Consider the following 24,343-nt stretch of genomic DNA (forward strand, 5'->3'; position numbering starts at 1 on the left):
AGAATTTAATTTTAGTAAATCAAGTCTGGTGGTTGCATGTTCCACAAAGTTTGTTATTTTGTCATTAATAAAACCAACAAAAATATTTTTATGGAAATTTATTATTATTTTTCTTATATTTATAATTCTACTATAAATGTATAACAAATAAGCATCAAATCGACATTGCGAAAATTTCTTCAAAAATAAAGAAGGTTTGAACAACTTGATACATATCTTTTCTTTCTAGAATTTATTGCAGGTTATAGACTAATATAGAAAACAAACTTCAACTTAAAACTCTCAAACAGTATTGCAATAAATAATAACATTTTTGATTTAAAAGAAAATATCAAATATTTACTTTACATTCCTTAACCTATATGTGTTTTGTTTATTATGTTTTCCTTATTTTTATCTAGCAAATAATTTTTATTTTGTGTCCCAAAATGCTCTCTCGAATCGCAAAAATTGAAAAAAAAATAATAGGAAAATGAATATGTTAACGGTAAGTTGTGAAAATAGAAGCGCGGTTTGAGATGTATAGGCAATGATAACAGCCTTGCAGTTCTTAAAATCTATTCTGAAGGGTTGAAAATCCTGTTATTGGATTTCGGTGGTGGCTGGTTCCGGCTGGCGCAGCGTCGCCTTCTCCGCTTCCTCGACCTCGTATTTCCTGGTGTTCTTCACCAGCGTGATGTCGATCGGACTTCTGTGTAATCATAATTTCCAGTATTTTTTAAAAAAATTTCTCGTGTTATTTTTACCTGTAGCCGCGATCGGGTTCTGATCTTTCATTTTCCGCCCTTTTCCTAATCATTTTGTAAATTGCAAAGAGGATGATCAGCAACAACGGCACTATCACGGCAAGGATGATGCCAAACGTGATTCCCGCCTGCCTCGACTCATACTCCTGGTGGCCTGCGCAATTTTATTTTAATTTTTTTCATTTTCTAGCAAATGCAGGGAAGTTTTAATTTAAAATTATAATAATTAGAGCTGCACATTTTAGTTTTACAATTTAGGGTCAAAACACTACTTATTGCTCGTTTGATTATGTTTTTAAGTAATTCTTAAAAGGTCATGTTCATCGTTGACAATTTTTTTAAGTGAAATAAGTTAATTAACAAGCTTAAAATAATTTTTGCCGGGTTAAAGTAAAAAAGCTATGTTTCTGGGATGATTTCATCTCGTTCAAAATAATTTTAGGATTGATTTGACATTAAAAATATATTAATATTATGGTTTTACGAAGAATTGAAAAATATATTTTGTGGTTAAGTCAATATTAAATTTGTTTTTAGTTAATTTTGATCTCTAAAGACTTAAATAACTGCTTGATATTTCAAGTTCATTACTTTTAACCATACCCAATTTTATGAAAAGCTAAACGTGCAACCTGATTAATGTTAGGAATATTCTGAAAGCAGATGAGGATGGTGTGAATGGAAATATTTCCATCGTGAAATAATACTCAGCTGGAAAATTTCCATTCCACACATCAAGCAGGGGTTAGTTGCAAGAAAGATTGAGAGTCGGTTGAGCGCGCACAATAGTGTGGAATAGAAATTTTCCTCTGTGCCTGCGATGTCTGGACTTAAATTACAATTTATTCGATCGTTTGAGATGCATGGACAAGTACAAAAAAATGAACGGTGGCGGAAAAAAACAACTATCAGTTTGTCGGTGGAGTGCAGAAAAATTTCTATTCCGTGCGCTTGCGTCAAACTAGAGTCTGTTTCTTTGGTTTCGGTGGATCGGCGACCTCCTGGTACACCGGCTGGTACGCCGATTGCGAGGTGGACGGCTGGGGTTGCGTTGGAGGCGGCGGCGGAGGTGGCAGTTGGCTGGTGCGGGGCGACTGCATGGGCGTGCTGAGGATCGAACTGCGGATCGTGCTGGCCGCCTCGCTGTCCCTGTTGGACACGGACAGGCTGAGGTCCGTCTCTTCATCCAGGTCCCACACCTTGGGCTCAAACTCGGTCATCGGCTTGCCAGGCAGTGGCTCCCCCGTGCGGTACACCTTATCATAAGAGACCCGCTTCTTGCTTCCCCTACTACTCAGGGTGCTGTTTGGCGGCGACGAGCCCTGCTGCTGCTTCGGGGAGGGGGTGCTTGCTGGAGGGGACAGCGTGTCCGTGTTGGCCGACGGTGTGCTCGGCGGAGCGAAGCCGCTGTCCACGTCCTCGAATTCGTGGGTCTTCAACGGAGTGTCTGGAGAGTCGCTGTGGTGGCTGCGCACGAAGCTCCAAGACTGCACGCCTCCACTGCCGTTTTTCTTCTGATTTCTTCGGTTGTACCTGAGCCAGAAGCCCGCCAGGAAGATGACGATGGGCAGCATCACCAGCAGGATGATGCCGATCGTGACCCACGCCTGCCGCGACTCGTACTCCTGGTGACCTACGCTCGCACGTGTCGGACGATGAAGCCTCCGTTTACATCAGAGGCTTCGTCGTCCCTGAAAGGGTTAGTTTATAAGGGTAGTACTTACGCAAGCATTCCGTGAAGCCGTTGGGCGGGACGTCCCACTGTCCATTCGGCATGCACTGCCGTCTCTGGTCACCGACAAGGACGAAGTCCTGGTTGCACTCAAACGTCACCTTCGTGCCAGGAATGAAGAAGAAATTGCTCTTTCGCCCAAAGCGAGGTGTCTCCAAGACGCCGCAGGAAACAACTTAAAAATTTAATTTGTTGAAAAATTTGTATACCTAATATTTAAAAAAATGTAGATCTGTAACTTAATTGATAAGAAGAGAAAAATTAACTATTGAAAATATCCCTTTTCAGTCTTTTAGACAACACAAAATTTCCCCTGTTTAATATTTCAATCAAAATATGAGAAAAATCAAATCCTTGGCGTAATTTTAATGCCTATTAGCCAAGTTACCGATGCAAACTCACCTGGTCTCATATTCGCTGCCTTTATATTCACGAAAGCGTCGTGGAAACCTTTGCCAATGAGCGCCATGTCTCGATTAAGGGTCATGGCGTAATCGTACTGACATTGGTATGAGTCGCCGCAGAGCTCCCGAGCTTTTACTATGTCTTGTGACCTGCGTTGAATAAACAGGTTATTTCTCCATTCCCCGCAGAATAAGTTGAAATCACTCACCTGTTCGCAGGTAGAATGTCTTCAGGTCGTATTTTAAACTCAGGTTCAAACGAGCTGTTCGCATAATAGCTAGACGTACGGAAGTATTCGTGCACAAACATGGAGCCGCCTTTGTTCGAGTCTTCCTTGTCCTCCAACAACCCTATTTGTGTTTAGGAATTGTAATTTAAGTTTTTATATAGCTATTTCTTTTTGCTTACAATGTATTCCAAATTGCTTGTGAACTGCCTCGTTATTGTTTATTTGGGATACACCTGCGATTGATCCGTCTGGCAGGGTGAAATCATCGATAAGATCAAAACTCCAGTTTCCAAATAGACCTCTTGTCGTGTTCTAAAATCTCACATTTAGTTATATTTTTTAAAAGATCCCCAAAACACGCACCATAAAACTCCACGGCAGATAAACTCGCGTCGTCATGTAGCCCTGATTCTCTTGCACCTCCACTCCAGCGCCAGATTGGAACATGATAACCACCTCTGACTGATTCAAAATGTAAGTAGGAGTGTAGACAGTGACGCCTGGAGGAAAATAAAATTATTTTCTGGGATTAATTCGATTAGAAGCAGGTTACCAGGGAAATGCTGAATTTTAAGCGAAGACCTGTCAAAGAACACGCGTTTTCCGTCGGCAAACACGTCCATTCTGTATCGCCATTGTGCCTGTGATGGCCTCAATCTGACCTCGATCGTGGCCGAGCTGTTGTCTCTTGCTAGAATTAAAGAATTGCAAATAAATAATTTTTAGAAATATTTTTAAATTAAGCTAGACCTCCAATTTTATACGCTTCGGAATGGAATTCATGAATTAAAGAATATTTTAAGATTTTAATGACTACACATTTTTCTATTATTGGTACGAAGAGATTCAGATTTAAAATAATTCCAAAAATTGAAAAAATAGATTTGATTTCTCTTCCATTTAACATTTTAAAAAGGTTAAAATGTATTTTCAAACTTACCAACAACTGAGGTCAACTGTGTGGCTTTCACTTCTCCATAGAAATTCTCAGGCATTTGCTCAAAACGTGCCTGTATGTCGAGTTTCTGCCTCTCAGAGTCGGCGTGGACCAGCACAAACTCGCCTTTTCCGTTGAACGTGTACTCCAGGTCGTCGAAGGTTACCACGTGCGGATCACCGAAAACGGAGGCTAAAATTTAAAAAATAAAGAACCATTCCCCCAGACAAAAAAAATCAATTCCTACCAACGGATGGGGCCTGGTACGCGACGCAGTCCTGAGTGGGCCTGCGCTCGAACCTGTAGGTCTCGCACCCGACGGCCTGTTCCTCTTGCCAAAGGCAGCACGAGTAGAACGGAATCATGTCGTGGAACCAATGCGACAGAGTGGGCACCTTGTTGGCCTCGTTCCAGGGCAGGAAGCCGAGGTTGTGCGAGCGATGTGGCCTCGAGCCCCACTGCTGGTCGTAGGTGAGCATCAGGTAGTTGTTCTTGTCGTAACAACACTGCTGCTCGGAGCCTTCCAAACTGAAATGCATTATTCATAAATTACATTAAACTATGATGATTATATTTATTATTTACCTTGGAGCTCCGGTCCTGACGCAGTGCACGGCGCCTTTGTGATAGAAACAATTCGGATTGGCATCTTTGTCGCAGTCAAAGTCGGGCAGGAAGCGACCTTTGTCGGCCAGGGCGTGCTCAAGGGTGCAAGGGCACAGTGGAATTTCAGCAGCGAAGTTCTTCAGGTAGCGATCGTTCATTGTCCACCTGTCGCACTGCTCTTCGGCCCATTTTGGACCGTACAATCGCTCCCATTGCGGTGCAAAGTACCACGCCAGCGGAATCGGCTTGCTCCACAGCACTCTGGTGGTAATTGGTAATTATTATAAAGTAGAAAGTAGAAAGGTTTGAAATCACGGTTATAGAACACAGGAGAATACATCTAACATTATCATAAAGTGGTTTTTTAAATTATGAATTCATCTTCTAGAAGTTAAGGTTGCACAAAAGTTTAATTTAAATTGATTTAAAAATGATAAATTTTTAATTGATAACTTATAATAATATGTGTCATCTTTTCGAAACTCAAACAAATATTGTTTTGCTGCCAGTTTTATATAATTTATGTTAAATAAAAACCCATTTAATCTTATAAATATCTTGTTATTTTTTTCAAGAATGAGTATATTAACAAAATTTAACTTACGGATTGACAGGAACTTCTCCATAAGTCATGGGATCTGTCAGGTTGATCATAATGAATCCAAAAGTCAAATCATTAACCATAAAGTCGTTGTAGTCTCTGTAGGAAGCCGGTGTCAACTCGTAAAAGCCTTGATTTGTCACAGACTGCAAATTTCAAGTAAATCACACCATCGTTAGTTTAATGTTTTAAACTCTGCTTACGGAAACCAGCATATTAATGTACAGCAACTCAGGCCTGATCGTCGTCTCCTTGTACCCCCATAACGAAATCTGCACGTTCGCCTGCATGTTCGATGTCAAGTTATACGCGTTCCACGTGATTTTCACTTTTGAAGGATTCTTTTCATGGACGGCATTTGTTGCGAAGGAAATCTTTTCGGTCGCAGTCGCCGGTGTTTCTGCAAAAATGAATTTTTTAATTGCTTTTTAAAGAAAATAAAGATAATATTAACGCACCGACGAAGTATTTTCCCTTCCAGTTGAACTTGCCGTCGCCGACCGCCACCTCAAACTTGACATAACCCTCCGCCATGACGAAGGGCTGCACGCAAATCGCCCTGTTTCTGTCCACGTAGACGCCGACCACGTCTTCCGTGTCGAATCTGCAGATGATCTTTTCGTGTTCTTCGAAACACGGCCCTGTGATGTTGACTATTGTGCCGCCCAGCATGTTGCCGCTCTCTGGTGCGAAGACCAGCGGGAGATTTGCTCCGGCTTAAAGATTATTTAATTAATTTCGGTGAAAAATATTGACATTATATAATATACAAACAATTTTAAAAGTAAAATGTCTTTAATTTTTTATCAATTTAAAAAATAAAACAAGAAATTCCATTCTCATGACTTAAAATTGAAAATTTTCGTCGTTTAACTGTAAAAAAATCGCGCACACAGTTCCACCACTAGAAACATCCTGATATACTATAAAACTATAAAGATTTTTCCTGAAATGGCTTCAATCAATTTTCATTTTTAAAATAATTCAATTATGGGCAGGTCTTTTTTAATTACCAATATCTTTGTTGCAAGTTCCAAGCATGATTTTCTCATCTAATCGGAATATGTGTCTTCCAGGGAAATTATTAGCCCATCCTCTGCCCGACAGATCTCTCAAAGTGGACGCCTGCGAGTACGGATGGTACTCGTAGCTCTGCGTTCCGTTTCCAGCGTTGAAACCGACCTGTAAAGCCAAAATTTTGTCAGAGAGGGTAAATTTATCCTAAAATGCGCGTCTTACATAAGCCGGCGTTCCACCCTCTCCACCGGTGGTGTCACCGCCTGCCTCTGTGTGCGTCGTCCACTGCAGCTCAGCGTAGTTGAAAATTGCGTACGTGTACACTTCGTCGGTAGCCAGCACCATTTGGAACGTGTTTGTCTAAAAATTTGTTAAATTTAAGCATTTTTTATAGAAAATCTTGAATTTTAAAAAGCTATTTTTTATTAAGTCTTGTAAAGTTTACAATTAGATCGTTTTAAAAATTAATTAAAACAATTTGTACTTTTTAAAAATAAACCCAAATTTTTTCAATGAAATTTGAAACTTAAGAGCTTAATGTTTTTAGAAAATTTCTATGAGAAAAAGGAAAACTCTCAAATAATTTAATAATGGTATTTTAAATCCATGGTAAAATCATTACTGCTATTCTCATAAAAATCGTCAAAACCACTCAACAATGATCTTTATTAGAATTTTTGTGCCATTTTTTTTAAATTTTGAGTTCAAATAATACGCAACAAAAATATTTAAGTACGTGTTTGGCAAAAGATTAAGTTTTGAGATTATAAAGCTTGTTCAAATATATAACCTATGACTCTTGACTATATTTTATTTTTGTATAAAAAATTGCTCACCTTGTAAAGCGAGTTGTCGATACCGCCGGCAAAGCTCATATTCTTCCAGGTGACGATGACAGCGTGCTTAGGGATGAAAGTGTCTGAGCCGACGACGCCTTCTCGAATGTCCCACATGAGTCGTTCGCGCATTTCCACGCCGAACTGGTCGGTTCTCGTCTGCAAATCGCGTTCCTGCCTGAAGTAGACGCCGGGAGAGCGCTGGTCGATGTCCGTCGGATGGATGGCACCGATGCGGCACTTGCTGTAGAAGATGCCGATGAACGACGGATCGTTCTTCTTCGGCCACTCCTTCACCGGGAAGGTCAGCGGATACGTGAAATGCTCCGGAGGGTCACTGAACTCCAAATAGCCGTGCATAGAGAGCTGAAATATTTAAAATTTGCATTTGAAAAGATAAAAAATTGGATATCAAAGAATCTCAATTAAATTTATAGCAAAATATATGGATTATTTAAAAGAAAATTCCGTAATAATTAAAGTAAAACAGCCGTTCTGTCTTTAAGGCCGTCGAAATTTCACTAAAAAAGTTTTAGATAGTATTTTGCGCAACTAGCAAAAGTTGAAACAATGCGTAAAAAGAAATATCTGGGCACGTGTTTGGTAATTATTTGTGCTAAGATAAAGCTGGAGATAAAGAAGCACTTGCTAAATTACAAATGGCTACTGATTATTTATTTTTAAATGTTGCAGCTGGTACTGACCCTTGTGTAATTGAATCTGAAGCCAAAGAACGGCAACTGGAAGTTGAAGTTTTTGTGGATCTGCGGCGTGGACGTATGGATGTCCTTCTGGTAGTCGCCCCTGTTTTCAGAGCCACCCTGGTCAAAGTACCAATACATGAACTGCGACCTGATATCCTTCAGCCGCTGCTCGGTGATTCTGAACGGGACGCCGCCTGAGTTGTGAGGGTCAGGAGGCGCTAGCCTGCTTTTCAGAGAATCTAAAACAAAAGTGTTAAACTCATTCATTACATATTTCTCAAAGATTATTGACATAATTTTAGATAAAAAAAGCTGCGAGATTTTTTTATTTATTCCATAATTATAGCCAAAATCATGATTATCTCAAGTTGTGACGAAGCTGAAGCCTCAAGTTTTGTGCTAAATGATGTACAATTAGACGTGCATTATAATTTAGAAAATTTTCAAATTCTAGTGATTTTTATTTTTCTAATTTGATTTTTCTCGAGAAGGTCCCCTTAAACTGTTTTCAAAGCCGGAAAAAATGATGTCCTAAATCTGTGCATAATTATCCTAGATACACACTTGAAAACTAGTGTTTTTTAGTTCAGCGGAATAGGCCGGGAATGAGGGAAAATACAAATTTGCATGATCGGTTGATTTTTACCCTTGGATCATGCTTTGCGTTATCCTTGAGGTCGAAAGAGACCATCATATCAAGTAATTAATTGAACCCTGGCGTCAGGGTAGCCATCAAGGATCGATATTAGCCACTTTAACGACGCCTGAATGGCTCTGAATGTATTGGTTCGATCAGCAAGATTTTTAAACCGTTGAAACGTCCTCGTTGAGAGCTTTCAGAATATGTGTGTAGTTCGTCTTTTTTAGAGCTCCTTACCGCGGGCACTCAGGGACGAAATTCTATCACGGCGTTTCTAGAGGGTTACATAATAAAAAAAATCCTCAAAGCTCTCGACTTGATCGTTCCAACAGTGCTCAAAACATGATCTTTTGTAGGTCTAATGAGGAAAAAAGCCAAGAATAGGCAACTTTTGCACACACAAAAACAGCGGTGCATCTTTTTGCGTTGCTAAAAATATGTGCGAAAAATATCAGATAGTTAATTCTTTCAGCTACATTTGCACTCTATATGCAATAATAATTCAAACCCCTTTATTCTTTCATAATTCAAGGAATGCGCGTTAAAAACTTTTACTATCACGATAGGGGAGTGCCTGGAGTGAGCACGTAAAAATATGTAGTACGCTAGTTTATCTCGTTTGTGGAAGTTGACACTTTTCATTATTTGAAGCAGGTGGAGCAGACGCACTGCTGTATATTTTCGGCCCGGCAGCAGAGAAAGACGAGATGCGAGGCTCGGTTGTTTACTTAGGCGTGATGAAAAACACACGCAACACCTAGATTATCTATCCTCATTGCCTGAGATAATGCCTCGTGATATCTCAATCGCGGTGACGTTTGCGGCATGAACACACACGCAGATGCACTCATCACACACACTGATATTACTTTCTGCTCATCAAAGAGCCGGAAAATAGATGGCGGTGATCAAAATGGTTGCAACAATTTGCGCCATTTCGTTTCTAAAATCATCCAGTTAATTTTGAATTTTTGGTTAACTTTAGAAAAAGGGATTCTTTAATTGTTTATGAAAGGATTAAGGCAAAACAAAAGTTAGTTTAAGGTACATTGTGAATTTATTTGCTTCCCTAAAGAGAGAATTGTCTCCACAGTTCATGGTTTAAAATTTAAAATAATGAAATTTAATTTTTTCGTGATGTTTATTTTGTTTAATTTTTGCTGCTACGTTCTACATAAAATCAGCATAGTTGAACGCTGTCTAAACCCAACAACGCATAAAAGAATGAATTGTTATGTTTCTTAACCTCTCAAAATTCAATGAATTGAATTTTCCCGAATACAACTTTAATTTTATTATAATAAAAAATCTTAAATATTTTACCATAGTTTGAGTAGTCGTAGTGAACCTGCCCCATGAGGTTAGGACCCTCGGGCAAGGGCTCGAAGATAGGGTTGACTGCGTCCGTCTGAGCACCAATAATTTCCACTTCCTGGTTTGGATCCTCGATCGGGTCCTCGGAGGCGGCCACGGCCGCGAGCACTGCGGCCACGAGGGCCCACTTGAGCAACGGCCCCACCCAGGCCATTTCGGAAGAGAATTCGCTGCACCTGCCTCAGGATCAAGATGAGCGAGACGAAATGAGCGTAAATGACCTTATCTCGGACACCTTATCCGCGCGGCCGGAGCCTCTCCCCGAACGAGATAACGAAAGCCGAGCACACGACGCGCCGATTTGTCACCTTCTCCAGCGCCCCGGATGACTATTGCTGCCTAGCACCTGGAAAGGAAGTTGCCGTTTCACCCGTGCAATATCGTGATTCACACGTCATCGGTGGAATTTAATGATGTGGCAAAAGTCAGACGAGTTCAAACAAAATGACAAAAAAATACAGTCTCGTTGGTGTAACTAATTGTATGTTAAATTGGAGCCTCTAGGCTGGAACTGTAATTTTTAAGGTGCTGCGTAAGAAAAATTCAATTTTATACTTATCCACAATTTAATGATCAAGAGCTAAAACATGAATTAAAAATTACTATAAAAGTGAGTTTATTTTATGTATTTATGACAAGGCAGAAAAAATAAAAAAAATAAAAAAAAACATTTTATCACTGTATTTTAAATAAAATATTTCTGCAAATTAAGAGACTTATTTTTAAAGATTTTTTATTTCTAATATGCTCCATTTATTAGCAGAAAATTGTACTCAATATAAAATTTTAAAAGTTTTGAGGTAGTTACCAACGCTTAAGTTAGATAATAAAATTGAACAAGCAGTGGAAGAAGCGACTACTGAGAAGATTGTTCATTGTTCAATGCTTTCAGAGAATTGCTAAAAAAATGCATTAAAATTATATTGAAAATAAAAAAAATCGATTAAGTATCTGTTGTATATTTCGACCAATTCTTCTCTTTTTGATAAAACAGAAAGACGCAATCCTACTCACAGCAATAATTTTAGCATCAGACTTGATGAGTAATCAGCTTCAACGCCCAGTGCGCAGATTAGAAAATGCGAGGCGCAAACAGCAGCGCCTCTATCGCGCGTTTCAGCGCCTGCAGACTCGAGTTGTAGGCAGCCTGAAACACATATCACTGTGACGGGAAGCCTAATAAATATTAAATATTTTTAGGAAACGTTATGACACATAGTTTATTTTAGCTTAGCAACAATTTTCTAGAAATTTACGGAGACTGAAAGCTATAGGCAAAACTTGTGCTTGAAGCTTTTTATCGATTTTAATCATATGTATTTTAATCATTTGAGCTTTTCTCCTTTTGTATGATATTGTGGCGCCTTCTCGCCACTATACTGTCCTATTAACTAGTTTGCATTAAACCTGTATCGCCAGGTGGCAGTATAAAGGAGTGCGACAAGCAGTGCACCCTTACTGCACCTTCTCCCCCACTGCACCTTTAGCCTCGCACGACAGCAGTCGCAACACAATGTTCTCTTTCCGGCTAGGATGAGTTTTCGTGCGAGAATATTCTATAGTCTTTGATTTCGAATTAATAAGGCCCGCAATACTTACGGGGTGAGAATTATCTGATTATAATAATTGTAAAATGTTTCAAATTGATATTGTCATGTTCAAATTATATATTTTAAATTATGTGATTTTAATTAATTGTAATTTCACAGTCTTGATTACTGATACTTCAACCACGATCCGAAATAAAAGACAAATAATTACACTACATACCAAAAGACGCATTTCTGTCACGGCCCCACGTACCCACAATATAATATGGGGAGGAAATAAGTAATAAATTCAGTCATTTCTTGCATTTTAAATTCCAATTATTTTATTTATTCGACAGTTTCCGATAATTTAGAATTTACTCCATTGTTGTTCTGGTTGGAGAGCAAGTTTAGGTGTAATACAGTTATTTTTTGTCTGCGCAACACTTGCAGCCTCCCTGGCATCCACAGGTGCCGCTGCATTTGCATCCTTCGGCGCCGCCCTGGCAGGACTCTGAAAATCATACCATCAAGCTTGCTTTAATTTTAAATCAATGCGAAAACACATTATTCTAAAAAAATTTAACGATTCCCTGTTTAAACTTAATTTAATTTGACCATAAACAGAGTTCTAATTGAAATTTTAAATTATAGTTTAGTTAGTTTAGAAATTGATATAATAAGGAAAAACTCAGTAGCAATGTCACAATGTTAGTTAATCGTGAAGTGATCGTCATTAACCTATTCCTGAAGCACGAAATTTAATATTAAAAAATTCAAAATTCTCCAGTCCATAAGAGTTGTTAAAACTAGGTGATTAAATTATTTTTGTAAGTTAAATTTTCAAAACAAATTAATGTAGTTTAACCATCGCTAGCAAATTAATATCTTTTCATTTTAGAAACACCTAGCAAAAAATAATTCAATGTCAACTTACGAGCGCAGTTGTCGCAGCACGGCTTGGGCATCTTGCTTGTTAGTTGGCGGTTTGGTCGCTGTTGTAAAAGTGTTGAGAGCGATTGATACGCCTTTGACCGAGCGATGGCGCTTTTATACAGTGCGACGGTCGTGTGCACAGTCGGGTGCTAAACTGTGCACCCATTGCTTCGATTCACACGACTTTCATAAATGTATTCTTGGGTGAGAACCATCTCGAAATGTTTATGTTTAAATCATGTTTAGTAGGTAAAACACAAAAAGGTATAAGAAATATATAAATATTTTAAATTTATTTAAATTTAATATTTAATGTGTTATACTGTCCAGAAAATTCAAAAAAAGCAAAAGATGTTTATCATCTAGTCGTGTGCAAAGCATATTGTATGCATTCTATGTCGCAACCGCGTTGCACACGATCATCATGCTCACGCTCATTTTTAAGTAAACATTTACCAGTTTAATCTTATTTGGTAAGCAAATAATATTTGAATTAATTATAGGGGGTTTTCAAAAAGGCCAACAAATATTAGCCAATAGAAAATCATTTTTTCTTCTAACCGAAAATGAAAACCTTCATCTCAATTGGAGAAAATACATTTTTCCGCAGTTTGTCATTTAAATATATTCTTGATTGGACGCCTGCTAGAACCTTCAAGTAATATGAAATTCCCGGAAGTTTATATTTTCATGATGTTATATTAGGAGCAGTTTTTCCCTTTTTTTATAAATAGCTCCTATGAGAGATTGGATGGATTTTTTGCTCAACACCACAAGTTAATGTTATAATTAAACTTTGCTTTGTAACACGAGTAAGTGACAATTGGGCAAGCTGTTTTTCTTTTACTTCAGCATTTAGACACTTTAACCGATATTGGTTGCGACCCTGCGTTCTTGAAAGTCCTCCGCTACAAAGCTATTCATTCATTTTTGTGAAAGCATAAAGAGTTCAGCACTATTTTTGAAACTGTCTTCCGTTTCCCAAGTCTATGTGGATGATATAAACTTCTTTAAACCATCTCAATCTTGCGTTTGTGTGGCAGATTCGCTCGTTTGTATTGGTAAGTTGAATATTGCAGTGTAAATGAAAGCTTCAAATATTTTCTTACTTAACATGTTTATTTAAACATTGGACAGTGAGTAAAGGAAGAGTAACATAATATAATGTACATATGATGAAATCAGTCATTTTTGGCGTCTTGCTGAGCATGTAGAGAACCGATTAATTAATGTATGCACCGTGCAGCCCTTGCAGCCGCCTTGGCATCCACAAGTGCCACAGCACTGGCAGCCGTTTTCCTGGCAGGTTTCTGAAAGCAAAAAACATGTTTCGTGAAGTAAATAGACAAAAATGGATATTCTTAATTTATAGAACTGAAATCTATAATAAAACAATCAATATTTAATTCCTCTTATTTATTGTTTGCATATAAGCCGTGCTCAGATTTGATCTTAATACTTAAAAAGCTCTTCCACAAATTGGGATTATATTCCTTTGATTTATAAAATACTCAAAATTTCGGCCTATGAAAAGATACATTTTGGAAAAAATCCTTACGCTTGGAATGAAGTGGAAAAATATACTTTCTCTATGTATACTAAAGAATAAAGGGATCCAATTGAAAATTTTCAAGTCCAAAAATACACTTACTTGAACAATTTTTGCAGCGTGTTTCGTTGGGCATGTTGTTTTCGGTTTTGGTTGTTTGTAGGACTGAAAATTGGTTAGTAAACTCAGTAGGCGACGCCGCGCTTTTTATATTGCTCGAGGGAGACTAGGATCATGAACAAAGCCCCGCCTAGTTTACTCACCTCTTAGAAAAAAAGCGCAGACGACGCGACCTTCTTTTACCTTTGCGCAACGTCTGCACCCGGCTTCAAATCTACGTATCACAAATTTCAGGATAATTACAAAAAAAACTTTTCATCCAGACTTGATATATTATATCATATTTTAATTGTCTGTGCTGTTTCTCTTTTTTAATATAGAGAGGAGAGGGAAAATCAAAGTCATTTCTTTCTTGCATTTTATATTCCAATTTATTACTTATTCGACACATTCTGGTGACTTAGAATTTACTCCATTATAGTTCAGGTTTGGAGGGCAAGTTTACATAGGTGAGAATAATACAATTATTTTTTGTCTGCGCAACACTTGCAGCCTCCCTGGCATCCACAGGTGCCGCTGCACTTGCATCCATCGGCGCCGCCCTGGCAGGACTCTGAAAATCACCAAGCACGCTATAATTTAATTTCAATGGTAAAACAAATGCGAAAATATCTAAAATTCCCATATTAAAATTGACTCTGTTTCTACATCAAAATTTTAAGTTTAAATTGATCAAATTAGGAAAGCTCAAGTAGCTATGTTAGTTCATCGCGAATGATAAAACAAACAATAATCATAATAAATGCGTGCAATTTGATATTACAGAAAAAATTAAAATGCTCCAGTCTATAAAAAGAGCTGTTAAAGCCAGGTCAGTCTATTTAATAATTTTTAAAGTTAAATTTTAAAAAATATATTAGTTTAATTTAACCATCGCTAACAAATTAATATCTTTCCATTTTAGGATCACCCAGCAAAACATAATTCAGAGTTTCAACTTACTGGCGCAGTTGTCGCAGCACGGCTTGGGCATTTTGCTTGTTAGTTGGCGGTTTGGTCGGTGTTGTGTGTTGAGAGCGATTGATACGCCTTGGACCGAGCAATGGCGCTTTTATACAGTGTGACGGTCGTGTGCAAAGTCGGGTGCTAAACTGTGCACTCCATCCGTCGATACACACGACTTTCATAATTATCTTCTTAAGTGAGAACTATCTAGAAATGTGTGTATTTAATAAAAATGTATAATAGGTAAAACAAAAAGGTAGGAGATTTATAAAAAATATTATAAAATTACTTGCTCATCTGTATTTTAGATATCTCATAATTATGATAATTATGGTCCAGAGATTTAAAATAAACGAGAGATTTTTTCGTTTAATCGTGTGCAGAGCATACTACGTGTGCATTCTATATGCCGCAAACCGCTTTGCACACGATCATCATGCTTCAGCTTGATTTTTAAGTAAACATTTACCAGTTTAATCTTATATTGTAAGCAAATAATATTTTAACTATAGTAAGGGGCTATAAAAAAGGCTGGAAAATGTTATCCTATCAAATATCGTGGTTTTTTTTAATCGATAAGCTTATTTATCTTAATGGGAGAAAAATTATTGGCCGTGCCATTTAAATATTCTTGACTGGGCGCCGGTATACGCAACCTTCAAGCATATACGAAATTTACAGCAGTTTATATTTCTCTTCTAGATATATTTTCATGATGTTAGGAGCAGTGATTTTCCTCTTTTTTAAAAGAGCTCACACTTAAGAATGGATGGATTTTTGGCTCAACAACACGTGTTTTTGTTATATTTGAAAATCCTCTGCTACAAAGCAATCTAGTATTTCCATTTATTTCAGCTAAAAAACTTCAGAACTATTTTCGGGACTGTCTGAATCTGTTTGCCAAGTACATTTGGATGACATAAAATTATTTAAACTATCTTAAACTTTTTCGAATGTTACGCTTGCGTAGCAGATTCGCTCGTTTGCATTGATAAGTTGAACATTGCATTGTAAATGAAAGCATAAAATATTTTCTTAGGTACCATGTTTATTTAAACATTGGATATTGAGTATGGGAAGAGTAACATAATATAATATGATGAAATCAGTCATTTTGGCGTCTTGCTGAGAATGCAAGAGAGCCGATTAAATCACTTTCTTCACCGCGTGCCTTTTTTGCATACGCAGCAGCCTTTGCTTCCACACTTGCAACAGCACTGCTGGCAGCCGTTTTCCTGGCAGGTGTCTGAAAGCAAAAATCATGTTTTGTGAAATAAATAGACAAACGGACATTCTCATCAAGAACTTAAATAACATCTGTAAAAAACAATAAATATTGGATTCCACTTGTTTTTTTTAACATTATGAGCTCAGATTTTTCTAGGATTGATTTAATTACTTAAAAATAGAGCTTTTCTACAGATTGGAATCCTATTCTTTTGAAATTTTTGTTTAATATTTTTAAATACAAAAATAAAGAATCGAATTTAGAAAAAATCCTTACGCTTGGAATAAAGTAGAAAAATATACTTTCTCTATGTATACTAAAGAATAATGGATCCAATTGAAATTTTTCAAGTCCAAAAATACACTTACTTGGATAATTTTTGCAGCTCGTTTCGTTGGGCATGTTGTTTTCGGTTTTGGTTGTTTGTAGGACTGAAAATTGGTTAGTAAACTCAGTAGGCGACGCCGCGCTTTTTATATTGCTCGAGAGAGACTAGGATAATGAACAAAGCCCCGCCTAGTTTACCCAATTCTTAGAAAAAAAGCGCAGACGGCGCGACCTTCTTTTACCTTTGCGCACCGTCTGCACCCGGCTTCAAATCTACGCATCACAAAGTCCAGGATAATAACAAAAATAAGCTCTTTGTGTACTTTCTTGAGTCAACTAAATTATCGCAGAAAGTCAATGACCGTTTATCAGCCGCATTCGCAGACGGTTTTATCCTAAAAATTTTAACATCAATTTTTCGTTTTCCACATACCTCATATTTTCTTTTTAATTGTTTTTCATCACTTTGAATCAGTCTATACTTTTTAATAATTTTCAAGAGCTATGTTTAGAATTTTTGGATTTGTTGCAGGAATTTTAATTTTTATGTTCAGAGCATTCAACGAGGAAAAAATTGTTTTAATTCTGAATTTGAGGCAATTTTCTCGAAACTTGCCTGGCTTTTTGTTACTAATTTAGATTGTAATCTATCCAAAATTATGTGGTTTGCACAAAAAATTTCCGTTTAGTACATAGTGAGGGAAAAAAATTGTAATTCTGTGGACACATGCTGTGTTCATCTAATCCTTAAAAAGAAAAAAATGGGAGCCAATTTATTGCGGATATTTACTTCTGCAACTTGACAAAATTTTAGGATATTGTGATTTGACCCAATTTTTGGAGAGCAAGCATTAAAATTAAAAACATTTCCCTAAAACCAAAATCCCACAATTTCCACGATTTTTATGAATTATTTACAATAATATATTAAAAGTTGGCTGACCAAAATGTAATAATTAAATTTTAGGTGGTACTTCTCAAAAGTATTGAAATTTTTAACTATGAACTAATTAGTATTCAATATTGAAAATATTAGTATTTCTAGATGCAAAATTTTGCGAAATTCAGATACACGTGGGGAAAACAAAAGATTATTTCTCCGGCTGGTGGTATGTGGTGCATTTTTGCACATAGCAAATTTGGTGAACCCTGCTCATTATCATTATACTGGACTTTAAAATTATTAAAAAGTTATCATAAATTTATTATACCAAGCTTTTACGTCACTGATACGTCAATCCGGAAAATTCTTCGCAGATATCAATGACTTATTAATTCCATTCAATAATTCAGTTCAATGTGAGAATTTTCCAGCGCGGCATCTATATTCAAATCCACAGAGCCAAAAGGGGGCGTGGCGGCTGTCATGCAAACAAGATCTCTGTATCTGAACGCCTTTTTATTTTGTGGGCCATTGAGTAATCTCTGACGAGAGAGAGAGGGAGATCGTTGACCCGAGGCACAGTCAAAGAGATTTGGCAGATTGTTAGTTTTGCAAGCAGTAGTCCGTGCAGAAAGATGCGTCTCGTGATCCAGGACAACGCGAGCGAGGTGTCCGACTGGGCCGCCAGATATGTCATGCGAAAGATCAACGACTTCGGTCCTTCGGACGATCGCTTTTTCGTCCTTGGCTTGCCCACCGGTAGGTTTATCACATTAATTAAATTCCAAACATAATTTCTCTCCTGACCGTGCCCAATTCTAGCACTGACAACTCCGCAACTTTCACATTTCGCCTATGCAAAATGATGCCTGCAAAAATTTGTCTAGTTTTTTTTCCAATAATTAGAATGAAAAAATGGACAAATCTTTGGGATAAGAATTTAATTTGTGTTCTTTATTCTTTAATTCATTTGATTTTTTCACACATTGTTTTCTCCTTTATTCGTTTATAATTAATTTAGTAAATAATTATTTCCACAGGTGGCACGCCATTGGGCATGTACAAAAAGCTGATCGAGTTGTTCAAAGATGGCAAAGTGTCCTTTAAATACGTCAAAACATTCAACATGGATGAGTATGTCGGTGAGCAATTCAAAGAATTTACAAAAAAATCCTTTTTAATTAATTTGGATTTTAGGACTGCCACGAAACCACCCTGAGAGCTACCACTACTACATGTTTGAAAATTTCTTCAAGCATATTGACATCGACCCCAAGAATGTGCACCTGTTGGACGGTAACGCGCCCAATCTGGAAAAGGAATGCGTCGAATATGAAGAGAAAATCAAACAATCCGGAGGCATCGATTTATTTGTTGGAGGTGCTGCACTTAATTAAATGCAATTAAAATTTGGTATCTAATTTTGTTGGGATTTATGTAGGCATCGGCCCTGACGGGCACATCGCTTTCAACGAGCCTGGCTCGTCGCTGGTCTCGCGCACCAGGGTCAAAACTCTGGCCCAGGACACTCTGGAGGCCAACGCGCGCTTCTTCAACAATGACATTTCCAAAGTGCCTAAGCAAGCTCTCACCGTTGGGGTTGGAACCGTCATGGACGCCCGAGAGGTATTATTTTATTCCTTACTCATAGGCGGGTGTGTTTATTAATCATTTCCTAAATGTTTGAAACTGACCATCAAGGTTAAAAAACTAGCTTTGTGTTTCGTTCAGTTTATTTTAAATTAACTAATCAAATAATGCATTTTTTTATTTTTGGAATAGTAGAAACATTAAATGGTTTAATGAAGAAAAATTGAGGGCAAAAAAAATATATGATTGATTTCATTTTTTTTTTAAATCTAAGACAGCTTAAATTGAAAATCAAGGTTTCATGGAAAAGTAATTTTAAAAAATAGTCTCTTCACTCTGTTCTCGCCCACAATGTTGATTAAAGTCGATTTTAAGACGCCATTTAGGAAATCAGGAATTTCTTATAAATTTTGAAATGTTGACACTTGCCGCCTTTAGCTTTTAGGCTTTTAGCTTTTAGGGGAAAAAACAGTCAACCAACTAAAAACTCTCAATAGTTAAATGATGATATATTTCATTTTACCTGAGAAAAGAGAATCCTGGGTACATTCCGTTCTAACATGTAAAATTTGTTCCTAAAATGTGTAGAATTTCATGAAATTATTTTTATGAATATTTGGCAAACATCACTGTAACGGGAAACCTAATAAATATCATTTGGGAAATTATTGACGCATGATTTTTTTAGCTTCTAGAAATTTTTGTAGAATTTCTAACAATGTATGCCAAACCTAAAATGTATAGAATTTCATGAAATTTGGCACAGTAAAATGCAAACGTTTCCTCGTCAATTGAAAGCATCACCCATCAGTCTGATTCCTAGACGTAAACTTAAGGATCATCATCTCCCCCTGTCCTCAGGTAATGATCTTGATCACTGGGGCCAACAAGGCGTTCGCCCTGTACAAGGCCATCGAGGAGGGCGTGAACCACATGTGGACCGTGTCTGCTTTCCAGCAGCACCCACGGACCCTGTTCATCTGTGATGAAGACGCCACTCTGGAGCTTCGCGTCAAAACTGTGAAATATTTCAAGGTATAGTAGGAGAAACAAATAAAACCGCTTGCCGACTTGAATTTTGCGATACGTGTTTCAGAATTTGTGGAGTGTGCACAGCAAGTTGGTGGACACGATCTGACTGAACTAACTCATTCCCAAAAATATTATGTCTTATTCCATTCCTTCCGCGTGAAAAGTTTATGTTTTCTTGTTGAGTAATAAAAGGCTTTACTGGGCATGTTATTTTAAATTAACACGAGTTTTATTATTTGTTGGTTATTATTAATAATAATTATTACTGCTTACGAGTTTGGACTCGGAAATCGGTCTTTTGGATAGTGGAATGGCGTTTTGAACAACATTTACAAATGGTTAGGTATCAGAAGACTAGGGTTATCACATTTAAGACACATCAAGTACAGCACATACATCAACATTAATAATATATATACATTGTAATAAATAACTTAATTTGTACCAATGTCTTATAGAAATTAATTTGCTTCGTCAACATAGTAGTTCACAAAATATATTTATATTTCAATTATTTATTGCTAACAAATTGAGAGCAGGCTAAAATTTGTAAAACTTTTATTGAGAAGCTAAGAGTAGGCAGTAAAAGGACCTGGCCAGTGCATTTTGTGATCAAACGAGAAAAGTCAAGCTTCACCTGGGAATTTATTTCTGCCGTAACATTAAAATCGAATATTTCAGACCAAAATTACGAACAACTTGACTTAGGCTTACAAGAAATCACTTTAGGATTTGATGTTACTATCTAGTATCCAACGAGTTACAAAATTTACTCGAGAAAGCTTTTAATTTGATAATTTCACTTTTTTTTAACTAAAACGTTAAATCCAGTTTTTTTAATTAGCCTGGCATAAAAAATACTTACAGTTAGTGGAGAAAAAAAATATATTCCCAGTTTCTATTCATTGCTTTTCAATTTTCTTCCAACCACAGGAAAATTCAGTGCAAAACTAATTATTTTCAGCTGCCAATAAACAGATTAGTAAACATTTATCATGTACAAAGGCAGCTTCACAACATCCCAATTCCATTGTAGATTTTGATTTACATTATCATGAAGGCTTATGCCATAGGCGCAACAAATTCACCGCCAAGTGAGTTCAGCAAAGCTTTAGAACGCGTGGTTAACAAAACGTTGGTCTCCTCTAGCTAAGATATATTAGGGTGAGGGAAAATAAGAGGAGCAGCAGGGAACCAAGCAGGAGGCCTAGTCAGCTGTTCTTCACCCTCTTCCACCTCCTGGGGTTGGAGCCTACGGTCAGGCCGAGGGTGATGCACGCTCCTCCGAAGAGGTACAGGTAGATGACCGTCGACTCTGCAGGCATGTAGCACTTTCCCACTGCGTAATTATTGGCCGTGAAAACACCCTGGAATTAAAAAAAAATAGAATGATGTACTTCAAAAAGGAGGGCGTAAAATTACATACCAAAAGAAAGCTAGGGTTGTTTTTGTTGCGCCAGCTGAATGAGGGAACCGTCCACTCATGGGTGCCATCAGGGTAGATTCTGTGACAGCCGTGGTGAGTGTGGCCAGTGGTGATCAATCTCGGCTCAAGCATCTCCATCAACTGTATGAAAGGGAAAATACAAGATATATGAATAAATATAACTGGAGGATTGCGAAAACATTTTTTTAGAGATTTAAAAAAACTATATAAGTGCAGCATTTGTTTTTAAATTTAAAAAAAATATATTTTTATGAGATCAGCTTTATAGTGAAATAGACATCATTTGAAATTGAAGCAATATTTGATTTAGAAGCTCGGTTATGACGTTATTGGGACGCAATAATTAATAATTGCGAGCTGGTCACTATCAGGGGGTAGCCCATCTAAAAAAAGATAGACTGATGAAAAATCAACCATTATAAAAATAAAACTAATAAGCTTGGGAATTTAATAGGACACCAGCAGAATTTTTTTTAAACCCCAGTGGCCATCCACATTGCGTCCACGAAACCTCAAAAATTGACACACTATTTTCTGCTCAATGGCACTTAGGATTTTTCTCCTCATATTAATTACATAATATTAGGCAGGATGTGCAGAAACAATTGGTCAATCACGCCATTCCTTTAAGATAAGTATGCTGGTTTTAAAACCATAGAAGGGTTGAACACATCTTATGACCTTATGATACATTTAAAAGGCCTCCAGAGCATATTTTTTGGCTTCCTTACCAAGTCTGACGACTCTCTGGAGAGACACTCCCATCTCTCTCTGAACTTTTGCTTCTTTTCATCTTCCGGCGCCTGATCAGGGCCACTGCAGTTGATATCAGACTCTCGGAACATAGGGAAATGCTGGAAAATATCATTTAAACCTGCAGAAAAAAGTTTAAAATTAAATCCCACCTGTAGTAAAATCGGTTTGCTGTATTGACTTAATTTTTGGATTTTCTTGCACTTTGCCGTTCCCTTGGTGCACTTTAGTCGGGCTGCAAAAATTAAATAGTGATATAAATTAAGAGTTATTTGAGGTTATCTTTACTTGAAATTTGCTGAAGATGGATTTGAGCCGGTCTGCACAGGAAACAGCCATCACCCTCCATCGCCATCGAGTTGACTAGCACAAAATGAACACCGCGGCGGGACAAAATTTGTACTGAGGGTGCGTCCATGGCTGTGGCAAATCTCTCTTGTAGATACGGACTTATCCTAGAAATTTACACCAAAAATAGCATTTAAGTCAAATCGGAAAATAGACACTCTTTAAATAATGGTAAAAGATTTTTTTTCCAAAATTATAAAAACAGTATAAAGTAAAATAATTAAAATTTTATTTATAGATAACACGATTTATCTATCTAGAACTGGATTTTTTTAATTTCTTGCTTTATTTTTGTACTTGTTTCATTAAAATTTTGGAAAACCTTTTCTAATTTCAAATAGAAAATTTTTAATTTACGCTTCTTTAAGTAATAGCTTCTACTGCCTAGTCTGTCATCTATTTAAATTTCATTTTCAGTTTTAGCAATAACATTTAAATGATAATAAACGCACCCATAATGAAATCCAATGTCGTGGTTGCCGACTACGACGTGAAGCTCTGTGTTGTCCGGCACACTGAACAGCGTCCGAAATCTTGCTACGTAATTATTGAATTCAGTTTCGCTGCTCCAGAGGCCCTCATCAAACACGTCTCCCAAGACGAAAACTATGTCCGGCTTGTGCAGAGTGACTGCAGATTGAAATGCACGATGCATCTGCCACTCCCTGATTTTAATGAGTTGTTGTTTGAATTACATTTATATTTGTACACTAACTGAATAAATTCATACCGTCTTAATTTATCGAACCAATGTCCTCTCCTAGTTCCAAGCAAATGCGTGTCTGCGATGAACATCGCCCGGACAGGCTCCTCATCTTTGTTGCTCACGGTTATTTTCTTGTCCTCCAAAGCCGAGTTCAACTCTGGCCATGAACACTGGATTTATTTTCAATCAATTTTAACTACTAAATAGTAAATATAAAAATTACCTGAAATAGGACAACATAGTAAATGAGGAACTCACAGTAGACCATTAAACTGAAGACCCCAAAGAGTGTCCAGCTGATCAGGTTGGTTTTGTGACCGCCAAAGCTGACTAGAATGGTTTGACATTAAATGCATGATTTTTGCATTGAACCTATATGGTGTGATTCTTACCCATCTTGCCTTTCGAGATTTGGGCCCAGCAGTGAATTAATTTCTAGATTGAAACAGTCCGGTGCCGAAGAGAAGAATCTGAGCTGCAGAATTGCGCTGTGTTTCGTTGAGAATATGTACTACTAGTAGTGTTTGTTGTAGACTAATAAAGAAATTATGTTCGGTACTTTGCAGAAACTTCAAAACGACAACATCGGTCCATCTGATACGCTGAACGACGCCCACTTTTCGCCGTGCGACGGCGCGCAGGGAAAAACTCAACACACGCTCGTGGTGAGTTTTACAAAAAAGAAAAAGGAATAGTCAAGTTGCATTGAAATTACTTAGGGGTTTGATCGAAAACAGTTTGCTTACCAGTTTCCATTATTAGTAAAATCGGAAGCAAATTTATTTATTTGGCATGAATAGAAGATACTAAAAAAATGAAGCGACTAAAGCAGAGATAAAAACGATAATATGATGAATCTTTAGAAACTGATTTTTTTAAATCATATTTTGGCCATCCCATGAAATATGATGTTCTTGAATGTATTTTTTTTCTCTCAAAAAAAGCTGCAAGTTGTGAACTAAAAACTGTCAAAACCAGCTACAAACCACAAAATTTATTTTTTACACCATAATACGCACATTCTAAAAATAGTCCACTAGAAGTAAGTGAAATTAACCGCCCTACAAAAGGGATTTAAAGCTCTGCGAATATTTATCAGTAATGGTAGCCCTTGTTTGATCGA

The 24,343-nt window shown here is 37.3% G+C and overlaps 3 protein-coding genes and 1 long non-coding RNA gene across 5 annotated transcripts; 1 reads left to right on the forward strand and 3 right to left on the reverse strand.

Moving 5' to 3' along the window:
* Nucleotides 1-83: 83 nt before the first annotated feature.
* On the reverse strand, nt 84-10,148 carry mesh (sushi domain containing 2 mesh). 2 transcript variants are annotated; one of them, XM_065488273.1, is made up of 19 exons: nt 9,777-10,143; nt 7,814-8,052; nt 7,110-7,475; nt 6,496-6,633; nt 6,270-6,438; nt 5,715-5,972; nt 5,460-5,656; nt 5,260-5,402; nt 4,635-4,916; nt 4,297-4,577; nt 4,053-4,241; nt 3,666-3,803; nt 3,476-3,612; nt 3,292-3,424; nt 3,092-3,233; nt 2,881-3,032; nt 2,471-2,653; nt 747-900; nt 84-691 (listed from the first exon to the last, which is right to left on the reverse strand). In XM_065488273.1, the coding sequence occupies exons 1-19, from the start codon at nt 9,979-9,981 to the stop codon at nt 583-585; spliced, it is 3,615 nt and encodes a 1,204-aa protein (XP_065344345.1). In that variant the 5' UTR covers nt 9,982-10,143; the 3' UTR covers nt 84-582. The 2 variants fall into 2 exon arrangements, with proteins under 2 accessions (XP_065344345.1, XP_065344339.1); XM_065488267.1 differs by lacking the exons at nt 84-691; nt 747-900 and adding an exon at nt 1,570-2,379 and having other exon boundaries at nt 9,777-10,148.
* Nucleotides 10,149-14,305: 4,157 nt separating this feature from the next.
* Nucleotides 14,306-15,119, reverse strand: LOC135947607 (uncharacterized). The gene is made up of 2 exons (XR_010575694.1): nt 14,904-15,119; nt 14,306-14,514 (listed from the first exon to the last, which is right to left on the reverse strand). It is a non-coding gene; the product is annotated as an uncharacterized LOC135947607 (long non-coding RNA).
* Nucleotides 15,120-17,813: 2,694 nt separating this feature from the next.
* Oscillin (glucosamine-6-phosphate isomerase Oscillin) lies at nt 17,814-20,183 on the forward strand. Its single transcript, XM_065476684.1, has 6 exons — nt 17,814-18,103; nt 18,385-18,486; nt 18,542-18,724; nt 18,786-18,970; nt 19,796-19,969; nt 20,031-20,183. Exons 1-6 carry the CDS (start codon nt 17,980-17,982, stop codon nt 20,070-20,072), a joined length of 810 nt encoding a protein of 269 aa, XP_065332756.1. The 5' UTR covers nt 17,814-17,979; the 3' UTR covers nt 20,073-20,183.
* On the reverse strand, nt 20,174-23,757 carry PGAP5 (Per1-like protein PGAP5). Its single transcript, XM_065476683.1, has 9 exons — nt 23,613-23,757; nt 23,444-23,550; nt 23,245-23,390; nt 22,967-23,179; nt 22,455-22,621; nt 22,319-22,401; nt 22,145-22,267; nt 21,393-21,533; nt 20,174-21,333 (listed from the first exon to the last, which is right to left on the reverse strand). Exons 1-9 carry the CDS (start codon nt 23,614-23,616, stop codon nt 21,178-21,180), a joined length of 1,140 nt encoding a protein of 379 aa, XP_065332755.1. The 5' UTR covers nt 23,617-23,757; the 3' UTR covers nt 20,174-21,177.
* Nucleotides 23,758-24,343: the final 586 nt, after the last annotated feature.

Source organism: Cloeon dipterum, chromosome 1 (genome assembly GCF_949628265.1).
Source record: "Cloeon dipterum chromosome 1, ieCloDipt1.1, whole genome shotgun sequence".
Taxonomy (NCBI): Eukaryota; Metazoa; Arthropoda; class Insecta; order Ephemeroptera; family Baetidae; genus Cloeon; species Cloeon dipterum.

Excerpts from the sequence above, each read along its gene's own strand:
- PGAP5 (XM_065476683.1), bottom strand. Across the intron at positions 23,180-23,244 it reads TGGTTCGATAAATTAAGACG|GGAGTGGCAGATGCATCGTG; the intron begins GTATGAATTTAT and ends CATTAAAATCAG. Across the intron at positions 22,622-22,966 it reads GACATTGGATTTCATTATGG|GATAAGTCCGTATCTACAAG; the intron begins GTGCGTTTATTA and ends GTAAATTTCTAG.
- mesh (XM_065488267.1), bottom strand. The coding sequence starts at position 9,981 with ATGGCCTGGGTGGGGCCGTTGCTCAAGTGGGCCCTCGTGGCCGCAGTG. Across the intron at positions 5,657-5,714 it reads GAAGGGAAAATACTTCGTCG|AAACACCGGCGACTGCGACC; the intron begins GTGCGTTAATAT and ends TCATTTTTGCAG. Across the intron at positions 2,380-2,470 it reads CGGCTTCACGGAATGCTTGC|GTCACCAGGAGTACGAGTCG; the intron begins GTAAGTACTACC and ends GTGCGAGCGTAG.
- Oscillin (XM_065476684.1), top strand. The coding sequence starts at position 17,980 with ATGCGTCTCGTGATCCAGGACAACGCGAGCGAGGTGTCCGACTGGGCC. Across the intron at positions 18,725-18,785 it reads CATCGATTTATTTGTTGGAG|GCATCGGCCCTGACGGGCAC; the intron begins GTGCTGCACTTA and ends GGATTTATGTAG. Across the intron at positions 18,971-19,795 it reads CCGTCATGGACGCCCGAGAG|GTAATGATCTTGATCACTGG; the intron begins GTATTATTTTAT and ends CCCTGTCCTCAG.